The following is a 17,534-nucleotide window of genomic DNA, read 5'->3' on the forward strand; positions in this document are numbered from 1 at the left end:
CAAGAGCCTTCACAGCTAAGGCAGTATTTCAGCATCTTCCTTGACTGAGAAGCTCTTCTAAGTAAATGAGAAGTTCAATAGTTTCCTGCATTGGAAACAGCCAAAACAAACTCCCCAAAACTGACTGAGGAAAGTCAGGCAAGACAAGGCACGCGTTCCACAATTTTTCACAACCTAGAATGTACTCAGATATTGCAACAGATATTGTAGGAAGTTACTAGGCAAGAACAGTGGCTCCAGCAGCAAAATCAATTAAAAGTTTCCCTTGGCCTCATTAAGTTAAACTATGTAATGTACATTTATTTCCAAAGCACCAGGTGCATGAATGTCTAATTACTCAAGATTTATCTAGCTGTTCTGCAAGGTTACGAGCAAACCGTTTCCAATGGCAGCTAGCTGACAAACTTTATCAAAAAGCTATCTAGGACTGCCCTTCAATAAAACTATCAAGGCAGTGCAAAAACACATTACACTGAAATTAGATAGTGTATTTCAAAATGTTAAGCATTTGTATATTTGACACTTGTTGCAAGCTAGTTACTGAGAATTTAGTCCTCCAAATTAGTTCATAAGTTGCAGAACATATTTCAAACTGGAAAGTAGCTAATTTAGACACGTAGCAAGAGAAATTAACATGCATAGTTTCAAGCAAATTTTACCTACCAGTACATGGCTCGACTTTTAGCTGTGGCTCCTGAGAGTAAACATCATACTGCACTATTGGGTAAATATGAGGAAGGGCAAACTGCATTTTGCCCACTGAAATGCATAACTGCCTGAGCGTGTATGTTCCAGGATCCTTGCCCTATGAGAAAATAAAAAACAATATTCTTTGGGGATCTCAAAGAACAGGTGATCTGACAGAACATTTCAAATTTCTGTAAATCACCTGGAGACATATGCAGAAGCCAGAATAACAACAACAACAATAATAATTTGTATACAGGAAAAAATATCATTAACATCTTTTCAACACCAGGTAAAGACTTTACTTTTGCTGGGCCTTAAACAGGTCTGCTTTGAGTTAGTTATGATACATGGATTTTCTTGGGCATATGTGTGTTGCTTTTCAAATTGTATCAAAATTCTCATTGGTTACTATTACCTCTGTACTTAATTCTTTTATTTATTTATTTTTTTTTTTAAAAAAAAATTTATACTGTGAGTACCTTGAGTCCCCCGGAGACAATTTTCACTAGGAAATATTGAATAAATGGTAATTACTATATTCTTAATATAAACACATACTCATGCAAAACAGGCTACATTGCAATAATAAAAGTTTAGGGCTGCATAGTTGTATGAGCATGTGGCTGTTGGTATATCCAGATTTTGTATGTATAGAACGGCAAGTGTCCGAATAGCTTGAGGTGTGTTGTTATTAAGTTAATGTCTCCCTTACACTTATAATTGACTGCACCACACATGGACTCTTGCATAATAAACACACAGTCTTAAAATAGCAGGCTGAAAATCAAACTGGGGTATGTGTGAGAGAAAGAAACCATGTAACTTCAAGGTTATTCAACTGTAGTTTTATTTTTCTACTAGCACCCATTTATACAAAATGGGAGAGGGTTGATTATTTAATAACTTCAAAAATATTGAAGTGTGGTTTATTTAAGGATTCTGGGTAAGCAGTCTGCTTTGTGGCACAAATTCATATATGTATTTTATTTTATTTTACATCAAAGGTGACATAACTTCTAAAGCAACAATTGTTCTCAGCTATGCTGTTAAGTGATGTTTGCTTGTGGTATTTTCAGAACATCAGCCAACATTTGTGTTTACGGTTGCTGTAGAGCACTCTGCAGAAATACCACTTAAAATGTGTTCATGAACTTTGTGGTAATATATTAATACAGAACTCATTTATTTGCAATTCCTGTCTGCAGCCAGAAGGTGGCTAGCCTGTAATTGAATGGTACTACTGTTCAAATTACTGAAAGGTGTACCACTTGACCTACTACTGCCAAAGGCTATATACATTTTGTCCCTTGGCCAAAAACTTTGGCTTGCTAGCACTGGCCTCTGATACGCGCAGTACATTTAGTCAATCTCGCTTGCAGAGAAGTTCTGAAACAGAAGAAGGGAACAACAAAGGCCTGCACTTTGCGCTCCACAATGCTTGAAGAAAGGTTTCTGATACATCGTGGACATTGCTTGAGGATAGCGGAGCAGAGATTTCAGCTAATGGCACTCTTTCAAAATGAAGTTGCGTGAGCTCACAATAAAGCTAAAGAAGCACAATGCTTAAGCATTTCAAACCAGTCTAGTCTATTATGGGAGGCATCTACCCACTTTTAATCCAACTCCAATTGCTTTGCCATTGTTGCCTACTCTGCTTTGAGCATGAACGGCAGTGGCTTCAGGGCAACCAAGTATACTCCACTACACTGGCTGGGGAAAGCACATGTAGGCCATACATAGCCTAGTCTTTTTTTTTTTTATTTTATTTTTGACGTTAAATATTTTTTATTATGATCCAACATCTAAAAAACACATATACCTTATTAATAAAAACAAAACAAAGAAAAATAAACAGATACAAAACAGATACAAAAATCAATATACATTCATTTATATTGTTTGACTTCACCACCACCACAACGTGACCTCTATCTGAACCATATGTATCGCAGTGTCTTTATTAACCCGCTTATTCTACTTCACGATTTTTATATTATACCTATTGTGATTTTGATGTTTCCTGACATTGTCTCTATGTATGAAAAAAAAATTTTCCAGTCATCAATAAATTTAATATTTTTCTGTTGCCTTATCTTCTGAGTCATTATTGCCAAATCAATGTATTCAATTAACTTAGTTTGCCAGTCCTTGATTGTAGGTATGCTGGGTTTTTTCCAATTCTGCGCTAGCAGTATCCTAGCGGCTACTGTCGCGTATTGAAATAGGGTTTGATCATTTTTATTAATCTCATTTCCCACCATTCCCAGGAGGAACGCCTCAGGTTTTTTTGGAAAGGTGTACTTTAGGATCTTTTTTAGTTCATCATAGACAGCTCCCCAGAATTTCTTTACTTCCTCACAGGACCACCACATGTGAAGGAAGTCTCCCTCTTTCTTTTTACATTTCCAACAGGTCTTGTCTCCGGTTTTATACATTTTAGCTAATTTTGTTGGGGTGATGTACCATCGGTACATCATCTTTTCCATGTTTTCTCGGAGACCGACACATGCTGAAAACTTCATATCCCTATTCCATAATTTTTTCCATTTTTCATAATCTAGGGGGTGTCCTAGGTCAATGGCCCACTTAATCATGACCTCCTTGATTTCCTCATCCTTTGTGTCCCAATCTAATAGTTGGTTATACATTTTGGTTAGGATTTTGGACTTCCCTTCTATTATTTCTAATTGGAATTTGGACTTGTTCTTACTCATTCCGGCTTTTTTATGCTCGTTCCATAAAGAGTTAATTTGATGGAAATGTATCCACCCCAATAGTTTGTCTTTTAACTCCTCATAAGGTCTAATCTCCCATCCTTTCTCAGATCTTTTCAAGAGCTCGGCATATGTCCACCTTTTACCTTCCATATTTAATTTTTTAATTGCTAGGATATCAATGGGTGACAGCCACAATGGGGTGTCTCTTTCTATCAAGTTCTTACATCTGTTCCATACCTCTAGCAACGCCCCTCTTATAATGTGATTAGAAAAACTTTTATGCACTCTCCCCTTATCATGCCAAAGGTACGCGTGCCACCCAAACCTAGCATTAAAACCTTCCAAATCCAACAAGTCGGTGTTTTCCAAAACTATCCACTCCTTAACCCAGCAAAGACACGAAGCCTCATAATATAGTTGTAAATTGGGAACCCCAAAACCGCCTCTATCTCTTCTGTCAGTGAGCAACTTATATTTAATTCTGGCCCTTTTACCCTGCCAGATGAATCTGGAAAGGGTCCTCTGCCAGTCTTTAAACATTGTTGTGCCCCTGATTACTGGGATATTTTGGAATAGGAATATCATTTTTGGGAGAATGTTCATCTTAATGGCGGCCATTCTCCCCTCCCACGAGAGGTGTAATCTGCTCCAGCTATCTAGGTCTCTTTTACATTCTTTCCAAATTCTATTGTAATTATCCTCCACTAGGTTTATGTTTTTAGTTGAGACCCAGATACCCAAATATTTAACCTTTTTTGATGTCTTTATTCCTGATTCCAACTCAATTTTGCTTTTCGATTGTTCGTCTAAGTTCTTTACCAACATTTTTGTTTTTGTTTTGTTTAGTCTAAACCCAGATAGTCTCCCAAATTCCTCCATTAAGCCCATAACTATGTTTATCCTTTCTAGGGGTTCTTCTATTGATATTACTAAGTCATCAGCGTAAGCCTTTACTTTGTATTCTTTTTTACCTATTTTGATCCCTCTTACTTCCGGTGTTCCTCTGATCTTATTTAGTATAACCTCCAAAACCAAGATGAATAGCAGGGGTGATAATGGGCATCCTTGCCTTGTACCTTTTGTAATCGTGAATGAGTCTGTTAGGTTACTATTGATGATAAGTTTCGCTCTCTGGTTAGAATATATCGCTCTAATACCTTCTAGGAATGGCCCTCTTATTCCTGCCCTCTATTTTAGACAAATTGGCTAATATACAGCAAGTGACCGACAAAAAGTGAGCGATCCACTACTCTTTCCTACTAAAAAGCATGTACCTATGAAATTCAAGACACTGCAGTAATGAAACATTTGAACAGGCCCCTGATATTATTAATTTATTAAAATATTTGCACGCCACTATGTCATTTAAAAATATATATCAAAGTGGTTTACAGCACTGAAACAAAACTGTGTAATAAAAACCACACAAAACAGTTAAAAACAGACATCAATTAACCATTGTGGAAGGATGTATTCATAACCGCCTGCATAGTCCTGGTGGGACAGAAAAAATTTCAGCAGGTCTTTCAAAGATGGCACAGAAGGTGCCTGCTGAATCTCTATCAGCAGAATATTCCACAGGACTAGGCTCATGACACTAAAGACTTGAATTCTTGTTGCAGTCTAATGAGCCTCACCAACTTGAGGAATGGCCAACATTCCTACAGATGATCTCAGTGATGGAGCTGGGATATAAAGGTTCAGGTGATCCCTGGACCTAACTTGTTCAGGGCTTTGTAGATTATGATGACAACTTTGAACCAGGCTCAGTAGCAGATGGGCAGCCAGTGGAATGGTTTTAACAACCATATAACATGTTCTCCACCAGAAGCTCCCATCAGAAGTTGGGCTACTGCATTCTGCACCAACTGGAACTTCTGAACCAGACCCAAGGCCAGTCATCACATGGTACCCATTACAGTAATCCAGCCTTGAGGTCAGCAATGCATGGATTACAATGGTCAGGCTATCTCTGTACAGTACAGTGGTACCTCGGGTTACATATGCTTCAGGTTACACACGCTTCAGGTTACAGACTCCGCTAACCCAGAAATATTACCTCAGGTTAAGAACTTTGCTTCAGGATGAGAACAGAAATCGTGTGGCAGTAGCGCAGCAGCAGCAGGAGGCCCCATTAGCTAAAGTGGTGCTTTAGGTTAAGAACAATTTCAGGTTAAGAACAGATCTCCAGAAAGAATTAAGTTCTTAACCCGAGGCACCACTGTATTGACCGTAGCTGGCAAACCGGACAAAGCTAAAGCGCAGGGTTTTTTGTGCTATTAAAAGTTTTAAAGGTACAAACTATTGTATGATCAAGAGACCGCTTATCACTTTAAACATCTTGCAAATTAATTCTCAGCAAGCTTGACTAAAACCATTTTCTGCACACTGTTTTGACAATGAGCACGGTAGATTGAATGTTAATTCCAGCTAAGCAGCTCAAAGTTTTTAAACTTTAGAGAAGTGACAAGAACTGAAAATAATGTGTTAAAAGATATTTGGCTCAGAGTAATCCTGATTTTCTACAGATACATGTCACAGAACCAGCCAGACATCCTGGCACAGCTAGAAGCCTTTCTTCTAAATAAGTCAAGACCAGCCAGGCGTGAGAGGGGCTAAAAGCAAGAAGGAGCAGAGTGGCAAATTTCAGGCAAGGGAGCAATACCAGGTTACCGCTTGCCTTCCGTAAGAACATACCTGGGTTCTGAAAGTTATGTTATTGACCCCTGGTTCCAGTATTAAGTTGCTACATTTTAAAACGTGGGCACCATCCTCCAGAGTTAGCCCCGTGGGTATTTCCAGAGAAGAGCTGCTCTCCTGCCTTCGCAACAGCATGTGCACATTTTTGCAGATGATGCCTGTTGTGTTCAAGGAATTATCCGAAGGGCTCCTTTCATACATCTCATACAACTCCAACATCGGCAAGCTACTTCTTGACAGAGAGAGACCCACAACCTCATTTGGAAAGCTGATAATACCATTGGAAGTCTTGTGTTTTGTGAGCCACTCAGCTGTCTTCCGGTAGCTATTTTTTTCAATGCTGAAATGGATATTAATAGCGATCTGATCCACTTTCACCGCGATGGGCATCTGATTTGCCAACGTCAGTTCAATAGAGAGTGTTCCACCCACATGGACCACCGCATTAGGAGGGTCAAAATGCAGATTCTTCAGCTGTGCAAAGGAATGCATGGACAGTATAACTTTCTGATCTGCAAACAAATATAAAATAAGATACATGTGAAACTCTATTGACCGTATGAGTGTAATCAAAGCAAAGATACCATTCAGCTAATACCTAGTAACTCTAAGGAAGAGAAAAAATCTTGGTTTGTGAATCTCAGCACAACCTTAGGGGCACAGATTCATAAGCCTCAATGTATCTCCAGACTCAGAGTGGAACGTTCTGCAATCATGGAATAATAGCATTGCAGACTTGGAAGGGAACCCCAAGAGTCACCTAGTCCAACCCCCTGCAATGCAGGGATAATACAAGTCTTTGGGCTCATCAAAAGTACTCTTTGAATTCCAGCTGTACTATATATATTGTGTTGTAACACACTAAGTTATACTCGGAATAAATACACTGAAATTAATAGACTTAAGTTGGCCATGTCCATGAACTTCAATGGATCTACTCTGACTATCACTAATGCTGGATACAGCCAATCACTCTTGCTTAATTGTGTCAAAAAGACCAAATTCTGCAACCTAAACCCATTTAGACAATATATTCTGCATAATATGCTATCTATATGCTTTGCATAATTTATTCTAATTGGCCTAATCCTGGGGAGAGACAAATAACTATGTAGAGTACTATGTAAACCCCATCTCCGAACTACTAGAAATCTAATTCAGCCACCCTCTCAGCTTCATTTTTAACACACTTTCAAGTACATCTTCCCTACCATATGGGTTAGAAACTTGTGCAATAAAAATGAAAGCTGAGATTTTCAGGAAACTAAACTCTGCAACCTAATTCTGCAACTGTTACGAGCTCTGTATAATCACACAATACCTAAAGCCACAGCATCCTTTTAGTAAATTTCTGAAGCTATTAACTGAATAAAATAGTAGGCAGAAGAGGGCAGAAGCATGTAATAAAATGAAGGAACTAAAAAAAAATTAAAAATGGAATCACATATACAGTGGTACCCCGCAAGACGAATGGGTTTTCTGTTTTGGAGGCGCTTCGCAAGACGAATTTCCCTATGGGCTTGCATCGCAAGACGAAAGCCCATAGAGAAATGCTGGCGGTCGGGAGCAAAGACTTTCGCCCACAGCCGGCCTTCAGAAGAGGACCTCTTCTGAAGGCCAGCGGGGGGCAAAAGTCTTTGCTCCCCCCCCCCGCCTGCCTTCCCCCCGCCTGCCCCGGCGATCTTAAAATGCTGGCGGGCGGGAGCGAAGCGTTCGCTGCCGACCCCCAGCATTTTAAAATCTCCCCGTGTCCCGGGGAGATCTTAAAATGCTGGGGGTCGGGAGCGAAGCGTTCGCTGCCGACCCCCAGCATTTTAAAATCTCCCCGTGTCCCGGGGAGATCTTAAAATGCTGGGGGTCGGGAGCGAAGCGCTGCCGACCCCCAGCATTTTAAAATCTCCCCCTGTCCCGGGGAGATTTTAAAATGCTGGGGGTCGGGAGCGTTCGCTGCCGACCCCCAGCATTTTAAAACGCTGTTCCGAAGCGGGGGGCGGGAACATCTGCCCCAGCCGCCCCACTTCGGAACGCTGTTCCGAAGTGGGGAGGGGGGGCGGGAACAGCTGCCCCAGCCGCCCCACTTCGGAACGCTGTTCCGAAGTGGGGAGGGGGGGCGGGAACAGCTGCCCCAGCCGCCCCAATTCGGAACGCTGTTCCGAAGTGGGGAGGGGGAGCGGGAACAGCTGCCCCATCCGCCCCACTTCGGAACGCTGTTCCGAAGTGGGGAGGGGGGCGGGAACAGCTGCCCCATCCGCCCCACTTCGGAACGCTGTTCCGAAGTGGGGAGGGGGGGCGGGAACAGCTGCCCCAGCCGCCCCACTCGGAACGCTGTTCCGAAGTGGGGAGGGGGGGAGGGAACAGCTGCCCCAGCCGCCCCACTTCGGAACGCTGTTCCGAAGGGGGGAGGGGGGGAGGGAACAGCTGCCCCATCCGCCCCACTTCGGAACGCTGTTCCGAAGGGGGGAGGGGGGGCGGGAACAGCTGCCCCATCCGCCCCACTTCGGAACGCTGTTCCGAAGGGGGGAGGGGGGGCGGGAACAGCTGCCCCATCCGCCCCACTTCGGAACGCTGTTCCGAAGGGGGGAGGGGGGGCGGGAACAGCTGCCCCATCCGCCCCACTTCGGAACGCTGTTCCGAAGTGGGGAGGGGGGCGGGAACAGCTGCCCCATCCGCCCCACTTCGGAACGCTGTTCCGAAGGGGGGAGGGGGGGAGGGAACAGCTGCCCCATCCGCCCCACTTCGGAACGCTGTTCCGAAGGGGGGAGGGGGGGCGGGAACAGCTGCCCCATCCGCCCCACTTCGGAACGCTGTTCCGAAGGGGGGCGGGGGGGCGGGAACAGCTGCCCCATCCGCCCCACTTCGGAAAGCTGTTCCGAAGTGGGGAGGGGGGGCGGGGACACCTGGCCCAGCCGCCCCACTTCGGAAAGCTGTTCCGAAGTGGGGAGGGGGGGCGGGGACACCTGGCCCAGCCACCCCACTTCGGAAAGCTGTTCCGAAGTGGGGCGGGGGGCGGGAACACCTTCTGAAGGCGGGCAGCGGGCGAAAGTCTTTGTCCCCCCTGCCTGCCTTCCCAGGGGCTTTTAAATCGCCCCGGACAGCGGAGAAGTCCTCCGCTGTCCGGGGCGATTTTAAAATGCCGCCCGCCAGCATTTTAAGATCGCCCCGGACAGCGGAGAAGTCCTCCGCTGTCCCAGGGTTTTTTAAAATGCTGGGGGTGGGAAGAAAAGCCCTTGTCCCCCCCCCCCAGCCTTCAGAAGAGGTCCGGGGACAGACTGTCCCTGGACCTGGTCTGAAGGCGGTTTCCCTAGGAACGCATTAATTGATTTTCAATGCATTCCTATGGGAAACCGTGCATCGCAAGACGAAAAAACCGCAAGACGAAGAGACTTGCGGAACGAATTAATTTCGTCTTGCGAGGCACCACTGTACAAAATTATTCCTTCAAAAAGGAGAAAGTTGAAATCTTACAAGATGATGAAACTAATCTTGCTTTAAAAGCCATTCAAAACCAAAAGCCACTGGCTCAGGTGTGGTGAATCTTTCTCAGACTGAGGGCCACATTCCCTTCAGGGCAATACTCTGGGTAGTGCCCATGGTGGGTAAAGACAGAGGCAAAAGAGCACAGAGCAACAAATATAATTTGTACAATAGGCTAGTTTTATACTTTCACACACCATGCTAGCCTCCGGCAAGGCAAGGCAAGGGGCACCATCACAGATCGAATACATATTCCAGCCAGGGAAAAACAAAACCTCAAGGAGGATCCAAGTTAGGTCTGGTGATCTGGGCAGAGTCCTGACAGCCAGATAAAGAGGCCTAAGGTTCCCCACTCTGCCCTAACTTCTTAAGAAAGATAGCCTAGCTGAAGTTTCACAATAAGTGTCTCTTGAAAGTCTTACCTTCACCTTCTGAGGGCTGTTTGGCAAAATTTAGTATTTCTTGGCAATAGTGTTTGCGCTCTTCTTCTGTTAAGTGATCATCAGCAGCTAAAAGACTGCTTGTTTGAAGATAGCTGGCATGAAGTTAAGGAAGTGTGGAGAAAGGAGTATACATACACACACAAATAATATGCCACCTTGATGCAACGACAAATACTTCATTCATGTTAAAGTTTGTTTTTTTTAAAAAAAATCACAATCTCCGTACCTAATTCTACATTTAAAAACAAACCTGCTTAGTAATTATTTAATAGTAGTAATTATATCAACGATGAAATCACATCCCCTCTGCCAACTGGAACTTATGAGTGTTTACTTAAAACTGGGAGGCTCATAAGGATTCCTCAAACTGTGAGGGAACTGTGACCAGTTTGGCTGCCCTTTCCTGAACTCTACAATATCCTTCTTGACTTGAGGTGAAGCAACCAGAATTATTCCTAACATGGAATTTGTATTTTTAGCCACTGGTACACACTGGGTCAACACTTTCTCCAAGCTACCAACCACGATCCCAAGTTCTCTTCCCTGGTGAGTCACTGCCAGTTCTGATCCTATTAGCATATATGTGACATTAGCGGTGTAATTTAACATAGCGCTAAGTGGGTTATGTGCAAGCAGAACAAAGATTGCTCACGCAATAGGATTTCCTCCCCTCTAAACCTTATGGAAGTTCACCTAACTCTCCAGAGCAGATTTAGGGAGTGGAGGGAGAGAAAACTGGCTGCGTCAGTGGACCACTTCCAAGGTAGTTACTATCAAGTAGTATATAAGTATTAAGAAATAAATAATAAATAAAAGCGATGCCAGGACCTTTATGGCGGTTATGTGCAAAGCCCAGCAGCTCCAACAGCTAACCTCTGATGAAAAATTGAAACATTGATTATTGGTGCAATCCTTGGGTGACAGTACTGTGCACCTTCTGCTGTACTACCCACCCTCCCCAACAACATAGGTACCTAAGACATACCCTTTGCTTTGAAGGATACTTTTCCACTTGTCCCAGGTGTTTCTGGCATTCTGCTAGCTGCTTCCGTGTATGCGTAATAAGCAATGCCCATCCCTCCGCAAGGTAGGTTTTCAATGCTCCTTGAAGGTAGACTTCAGCCTTTTGAGGACTCTTCTTCTTCCTTGGGAAATGTCACAGACAGGGAGAGGGATAGTAGTTTACAATTTTTTTTTAATGGAAACCTTTCATCCGCTACAAACATGAACTATAGATTAGGTAACTAATCACTGTACTCTTTTCGGCACCTGCTGAAAACATTCTTGCTTAGACAAGCCTACCCAGATGCTTAGAAAGCCAAGGTGATTTTAATCAATTTTAGTATTTAAACTTTTATATGTTTTAAAGTATGGCTGTGAATTTTTCTCGATTTTATTTTATCTTTTTGCAAACAGCATTGATTTTATTTTTTTTACAATCAAAAGGCATGTAAATTTTATGCTGTAATAATGATAAATATATAGTAATAAAATAACTAATACCCTATTCAATATGCTTAGCATTCATTGTACTGGAATGGATTGTTAGAATACCTTGAAAGCTTTTAAGCTCATAGAGTCCTTGATAATATTAAGCTGTGTGCATATCTTGATAGAACTACAGAGCATTTACCCTTTCCTTGTCTTAGATTCCATATCACTGTACACACACATAAAGGAATGGTGGTTAGGGATCTAATTATTAGGATAGCTAATACAATTTTGAGCACATATTTTTGATGTTGCAGCATAGAGAAGCTAACTGGTAAACCTAGCCATTTATTTATTTTTTGTTTCCAATTATTTTTCAGAACATGTGCCTAAAACGTCTCTTAATTTCTAAGTGCATAATTTATTATTTATTTTATTAAATATATTTTCAGCCTGCTCTTTATCCGAAGATCTCAGAGTGATTTATATCTCCATTAAAACCACAGTCAATAAAGCAAGCAGATAAAAGTCCATAAAATCAACATCAAACCCCAGAGATGGTTCTCATTGTAGAGAATGACTAAAATCACTGAAAGGCTCAGGCAAACAGGAAATGTTTTCACTTGGCACAAAAATGTTAACAAGGTCAGTGCCAATCACACTTTGAGGGAGAAGGCATTCCACCATCCAGGAACCACCAATGATGAGGCCGAATCACCTATCACCACATAATGCATCCCTCCTAATAGAGATGGGCCTCCCCTCCAGATCAAAGAGCCTGGGCAAGCTGGTAACAGGAGAAGCAATCCTTCACATACTTGGATCCCAAGTCATTTATGACTTTAAATTCAGCCTGGAAAAATATAGCCAGCCACTGAAGATCTTTTTGGGTTGGTTTTAATGCAATTCCCCAAGGCTATCCCAGGCAATACTCTGGCAGCTGCATTCTGGCACTAATTGGAGTTTCTGGATCATCTGCATAGGCAGCCCCATGTAAACTGTGTTACAGTAGTTCAGATAGTAGGTTAGCTGAGCAGGAGTCACTGCAGTTGAGTTACCTCTATGTGGAAACAGATGTAGCTGGCAAGATACATGGAGTGGGAAAGGGTACTTCAAAACACATAATCCATCTCTGTTTCCTGTGACAGTGTTGAATCAAAGAATACTTCCAACTATATACCTGCTCCTTCAAAGGGAATGCAACCCTATCCAAATCAGGGAACCTATCTAGTGCCTGCCCACACAGCTTCTGTCTTCAAGATGGAGTCTTACTATAGTGGCCCGCATCCAGCCTGCTGCTGCTGCTGCTGTTTATTGCCCACCCTTCCCCCTACAGTCTCCAGACACCAGCCCAATACCTTCCAGTCTCACCTTATTCCAGCAAGAAGTACTGCTGGATTTGTCAACAGCCTACACTGCTGACACCTTGCTTCCCTGATGTCCTCACCCAGCAGCTTCATATAGATACAGAAGAGCATGAGGGCAAAATGGAACCCTACAGGACCCCACAGCAGGCATGCCAAGTGGGACCTGTACATAGGAGTGTAATAACTGTAACAACGTTTCAGAGACAATCCAGGAGGACACCACGATTAAGGGTATGAAAAGCTGAGAAATCAAGGAGAATCAACAAGGATGCACTGCCACAGTCCCTCTCCCTTTCAGATTAAAAGTTTTGTTCCTTAAAAGGAAACCATTGAAAGTTTTCCTTACATATAAAATTCTGCCAGATCCTTTCCAACAAGCTTTGCTGAGCGAGATCTTCCAATGTTTTTGTACATTTCAATAGTGGCATGGGAAAGATCCTACATAAAAGAAAAGAAAAGACAAGGGGCTTTAGGACAAGCTATCTTACAAAAGTTCTTTGTTCCAAAACCTTATGTTTAATATATTCAGAAGCATATATCCTATGGATTGAGCACAAAGATCTTTTCCAAAGTTCCTTTGGTTTGTTTTTGTTTTTGCACTGTTGTAAGTTGTTGATTACTTATTGAAACTTTAGAAGAAATCTGGCAAATATTTTAAAAAGCTAATTACACATACAAGAATTCCACCATTGTATTTATATACTGACTTTATAGTCACTCAGCATCAAAATATGCAGGGCAAGAGACTATGTAAAAAGCTATATAAACAAACATTTAACCAACCTCCATATATTCAAATATGTTATGCTCGTTATCTTCATCAGCTATGTATTTTTGAAAGTCTATCTGTTTGTTCTCTATAGGTTTGGACACCTATTGAGATATCACCATTAAACTCGCCACAAGGGTTCCCAAGGTGGGATGGTGGTTTTGGGTACTGGCTGCCATTTTGAATCAAGACTTCAAATATTCCTCCCGACACTGATTATGATTCTATACTATTTCTTACAACTAGTACACCCCTAGGAATAGTATTCTGCTGCAAATATTGACGGAAGACTACACCCAATATATTATACAATCAATAATATTTTGTCCTCTTATTTAGAGTCTACATGCAGAATATATATGGCATACTTACTAAGTAGTGATTTTCAAAAGCTTCTACAGATGATAAGGCCTCTTTCAGTTTCTTATAAGGAGATTGTGCTGTATTGGCTTCAAAAATAAAATAGGGCAGATGTAAGACTTCCATTTTCAAAAGGCAACTAAAGTTAATACAGGAAAACACCACACTGCATTTTATCCTGTGTTATATTTAAAAGAACCAAGATATTAATATTAGGAGTCTGGGGTTTTCTATTTATGATTCAAGCTCAAATGTGGGCTTTGATTTGCTCTTATTTCAGCACATCTAGCTGATATATCAAATATTCTGTCAGTGCAAAAAATTAGTTCAGTTGGTTAGAGCATGGTGCTGAGAACACCAAGATTGCAAGTTCAATCCCTATATGGGATAGCTCCCTATTTCTGCATTGCAGGGGATTGGACTAGATGATCCTCAGGGTCCCTTCCAACTCTACAATAGTATTATTTATGTTAACAGGAACACAGTTCTACTCCTTCTTTTCAAAGGAAATGGTGATCTTTTAAATTTTCACTGTACAGCAAGACTAAAAGTGTCATTTAAAAAACAAGCAGCGGCTACACACAGTTATCCGAAGAGATATATTAGTACATCAAACACATAACGAGAAACGCAAATTACCAGCATCATTATGTTATTTGACTACAGAGTTACAAACTTCCTGTCCACCACTCCAGTAAGTATAGCATAAAAGAATTTCAGTGGTATTCAAAAATGGTCCAGCTACATGCATTGTGGAGAAGATTAATCCCTTTTCAGTATGAACATTTCAGTAACAAACTGTCTCTGAACATGGATAACTTTGGCAAATACTGACGCAAACAATAGTTGTCCATCAAAAGCATGACTGACATCAAGAGAACTTACTGGGCCTTCACATAGTTTCATAAAACATTTTCTGTAAATACCTGTTTCAGGGCGTTCAGCTCCAAGTCCCGCTAGAAGATCAACTGTTCGATTAAGATCTTCTGAGTTGGGCCCATTTTCTGACACAAGTCCACATAGGTAACCCAGGGACTTCAACTGCAGAAATATAAAGTTCTGTCATTGTACTCCATGACAAGAGAAATATGAAAACACTGGCTACATTTTTAACTCCCAAGTCACACAAAGAGTCTTGCAGCACCTCACAAATTTATTTTGACAATCATGACGCCTCAATAACTGCTAAGTTTCTGTCTTTCCAGCGAATAACATCTATATTTCCAGAAAATAAATGTGAGCGACTGATAAGAGTGGTATACCAGATGAAAGAAACCGTCCTAAACCTGACAGATTCATTTCAAACAATGTTATAAGTCACATGTATGCATCGCCGCCCCAACACATCCAAAATCTTACAGGGCATCTGCAACAGAACTACCTTACTGAGTTAGTCTATTAGCTCTGCATTCTTTCCGAAACAGTAACCAACCAAATGCTTCACAGTATTTGTATAATCTGCATAATCATGTAAAATCCCATTCCCCTGTTTGCAACCGGTCATATACCAACATGGAGTTTATCACATGAAGGATCCAACTGCATCGTGTACATATAGGTCCTACACACATTGGACTGCAGACATGTACACCCCTATGCAAATACAATTGTCCAGTGTACGATGTGGAGAATAGACTGCAATGCTGAACAGGTGGGCTAATCCCCTCACCCAATGTACCCATGAAAAACTACATTTGTATGCACATGCCAGGGTCTTTGGGGACGGGGGGGCGGAGAGATTGTCAGCTAGACTGATGCAAGAAGTACAAAAGTTCATTATCTGGGAATGTAGCTAGCCAAATGTATCCTGGTACAGTGTTTGGTTAAGAAGAAAAATGAGTGCACTGCGCTTACAAACATTTGTCTGATCCGTTAGAAGCAGAACTTCAGTATCATATTGGCTTATCTCTCATTAAACAAAAGTTGTACTGATTGTGACTATGAAACTTTTCCACTGACAGTTTGGCAACATGCATCACTCCCTTTGCTTACCTTTTCAGTGGCGTAACTCCATAAGCCGACTGTGTGGGAGACATTGGCATCAATCTGAGACCGATCACAGCAACCTTCTATTCTCTGCAAAACCTCCAAGCAGCTCAAGAAGACCCAACAGTCCAAAGCGCCAGGAGGAACAGAGACCTAAAGATAAGAACAACAAAGACACCGTTCAGACGCAACGTATATTCTTATAAGGCAAAAAAAGTATAGATTAGTACTAATGGCTTTTAAGGGGGGTGCGTGCAATACAAAGCTAGGTCTTGAGGACAATCTATCATCTCCTGCCAGACACCACAAACTTCCACACAAACTAGCTAGTCGCTTTCCAAAGGAGGCTCAGGTTTTTGCCACCCTAAACGACCCTTAAGCTCAGGGTTGGGAAGACTTCAGGTTTGCGGGATTTACTCTGGGTTTGTCTTTTTATTAGAACCCCAAGACCCAACAAAAAGAAGTCAGGTGCAAAATAGTGTCAGGAGGGAATGTAAAACTATGAACAGACACCTAGCTGGGATCAGGAATTTGTTTTTAGTAACAGAATTGAGCTCACAATCCTTTCACACACAAAAACTACTCCTGGTTCCCACCTCCACCAACATTTCTCATCATAACAGACTTTAAATTTAAATAAAATAATAATAATAATAATAATAATAATAATAATAATAATAATCATCATCATCATCATCATCTTTTGGTTACAGCTATTGTTAAACAACCAGGAGTGTGAAGCCTTGCTGACATACTTCAAATCACCCAGAAATCTACCCGCAGACCCCAATCTCTCTTTTGCCCACCCTTGTTTTTGGTTACCCTATAATCCAGAGCAAAACAAGGAGCTAGGGAGGGAATTTAAGCATTAAATCACTTGACGGATTAATTTACAAAAACTTACTTCAAGGAGCTTTAGCTCTTGCACACAGTTGTGGAGAAGTTCTAGCGCTCGCTGAGATACCTCCCATGGTCTCTGGAGAAAGATCAGCAATGTGCACTGGCGAGAAAAGAGGTAACTGCGCAGGTCTAACAGAGTGGCTTCCTGGTTCTGAATCAGTTCTCTTTTCTCCATGTCTATTGGCTTACGAAGAACCAGCCCGTTCCAGCTTCGCACCGGTTGGCAGAAAAAAGTCAGCCAGTTTGCGCCATCTATGCAAAACACACACAGTGAGAGGTAACGACACCTGGCACATTGAAGCAATGTGAATTAAGCTACACACATCCATATTAAAGTTTTCTGTTGAATACACTTTTTATTACGGGGAAATAAAAAGTTTACACAATCAAGTGGATTATTTGTCACCCTTGAATTGCTCGAATTTAATTTTGCAAAGCATAAGTCATCAGATCTCTTCAAGGAAATGCTCAATTACACTTGATTTAACTACTTACCACCAGCTCCAAAGTTGACAACATACTGGGAGAACAGGGCATCCAGCTCATCATATTGCACAAGGGCATCCTCAAATTGCTGCAGCATTTCAAAGACAAAGGCCAATTCTTCCTTTTAATATATAAAGAAAAATGTATGTTAATACTTAGGGTGCAACAAAATGGAAGCAACAAAACTGTAGCAACAAAAAATGTACAGTAC

At 41.8% G+C, this 17,534-nt stretch overlaps 1 protein-coding gene across 1 annotated transcript in view; it reads right to left on the reverse strand.

The window, feature by feature from the left end:
- TRAPPC10 (trafficking protein particle complex subunit 10) overlaps nucleotides 1-17,534 on the reverse strand; it is a 50,616-nt gene that overhangs the window by 9,833 nt on the left and 23,249 nt on the right. Inside the window, exons 6-15 of the mRNA XM_081197156.1 lie at nucleotides 17,333-17,444; nucleotides 16,842-17,089; nucleotides 15,944-16,090; nucleotides 14,878-14,992; nucleotides 13,964-14,040; nucleotides 13,169-13,260; nucleotides 11,029-11,169; nucleotides 10,004-10,116; nucleotides 6,105-6,619; nucleotides 664-805 (exon numbers count right to left, since the gene is read on the reverse strand). Coding sequence (XP_081053282.1) covers nucleotides 664-805; nucleotides 6,105-6,619; nucleotides 10,004-10,116; nucleotides 11,029-11,169; nucleotides 13,169-13,260; nucleotides 13,964-14,040; nucleotides 14,878-14,992; nucleotides 15,944-16,090; nucleotides 16,842-17,089; nucleotides 17,333-17,444 — 1,702 coding nt within the window. The remainder of the gene's footprint in view (nucleotides 1-663; nucleotides 806-6,104; nucleotides 6,620-10,003; nucleotides 10,117-11,028; nucleotides 11,170-13,168; nucleotides 13,261-13,963; nucleotides 14,041-14,877; nucleotides 14,993-15,943; nucleotides 16,091-16,841; nucleotides 17,090-17,332; nucleotides 17,445-17,534) is intronic.

Source organism: Podarcis bocagei, assembly GCF_964188305.1.
Source record: "Podarcis bocagei genome assembly, chromosome: 6".
Taxonomy (NCBI): domain Eukaryota; kingdom Metazoa; phylum Chordata; class Lepidosauria; order Squamata; family Lacertidae; genus Podarcis; species Podarcis bocagei.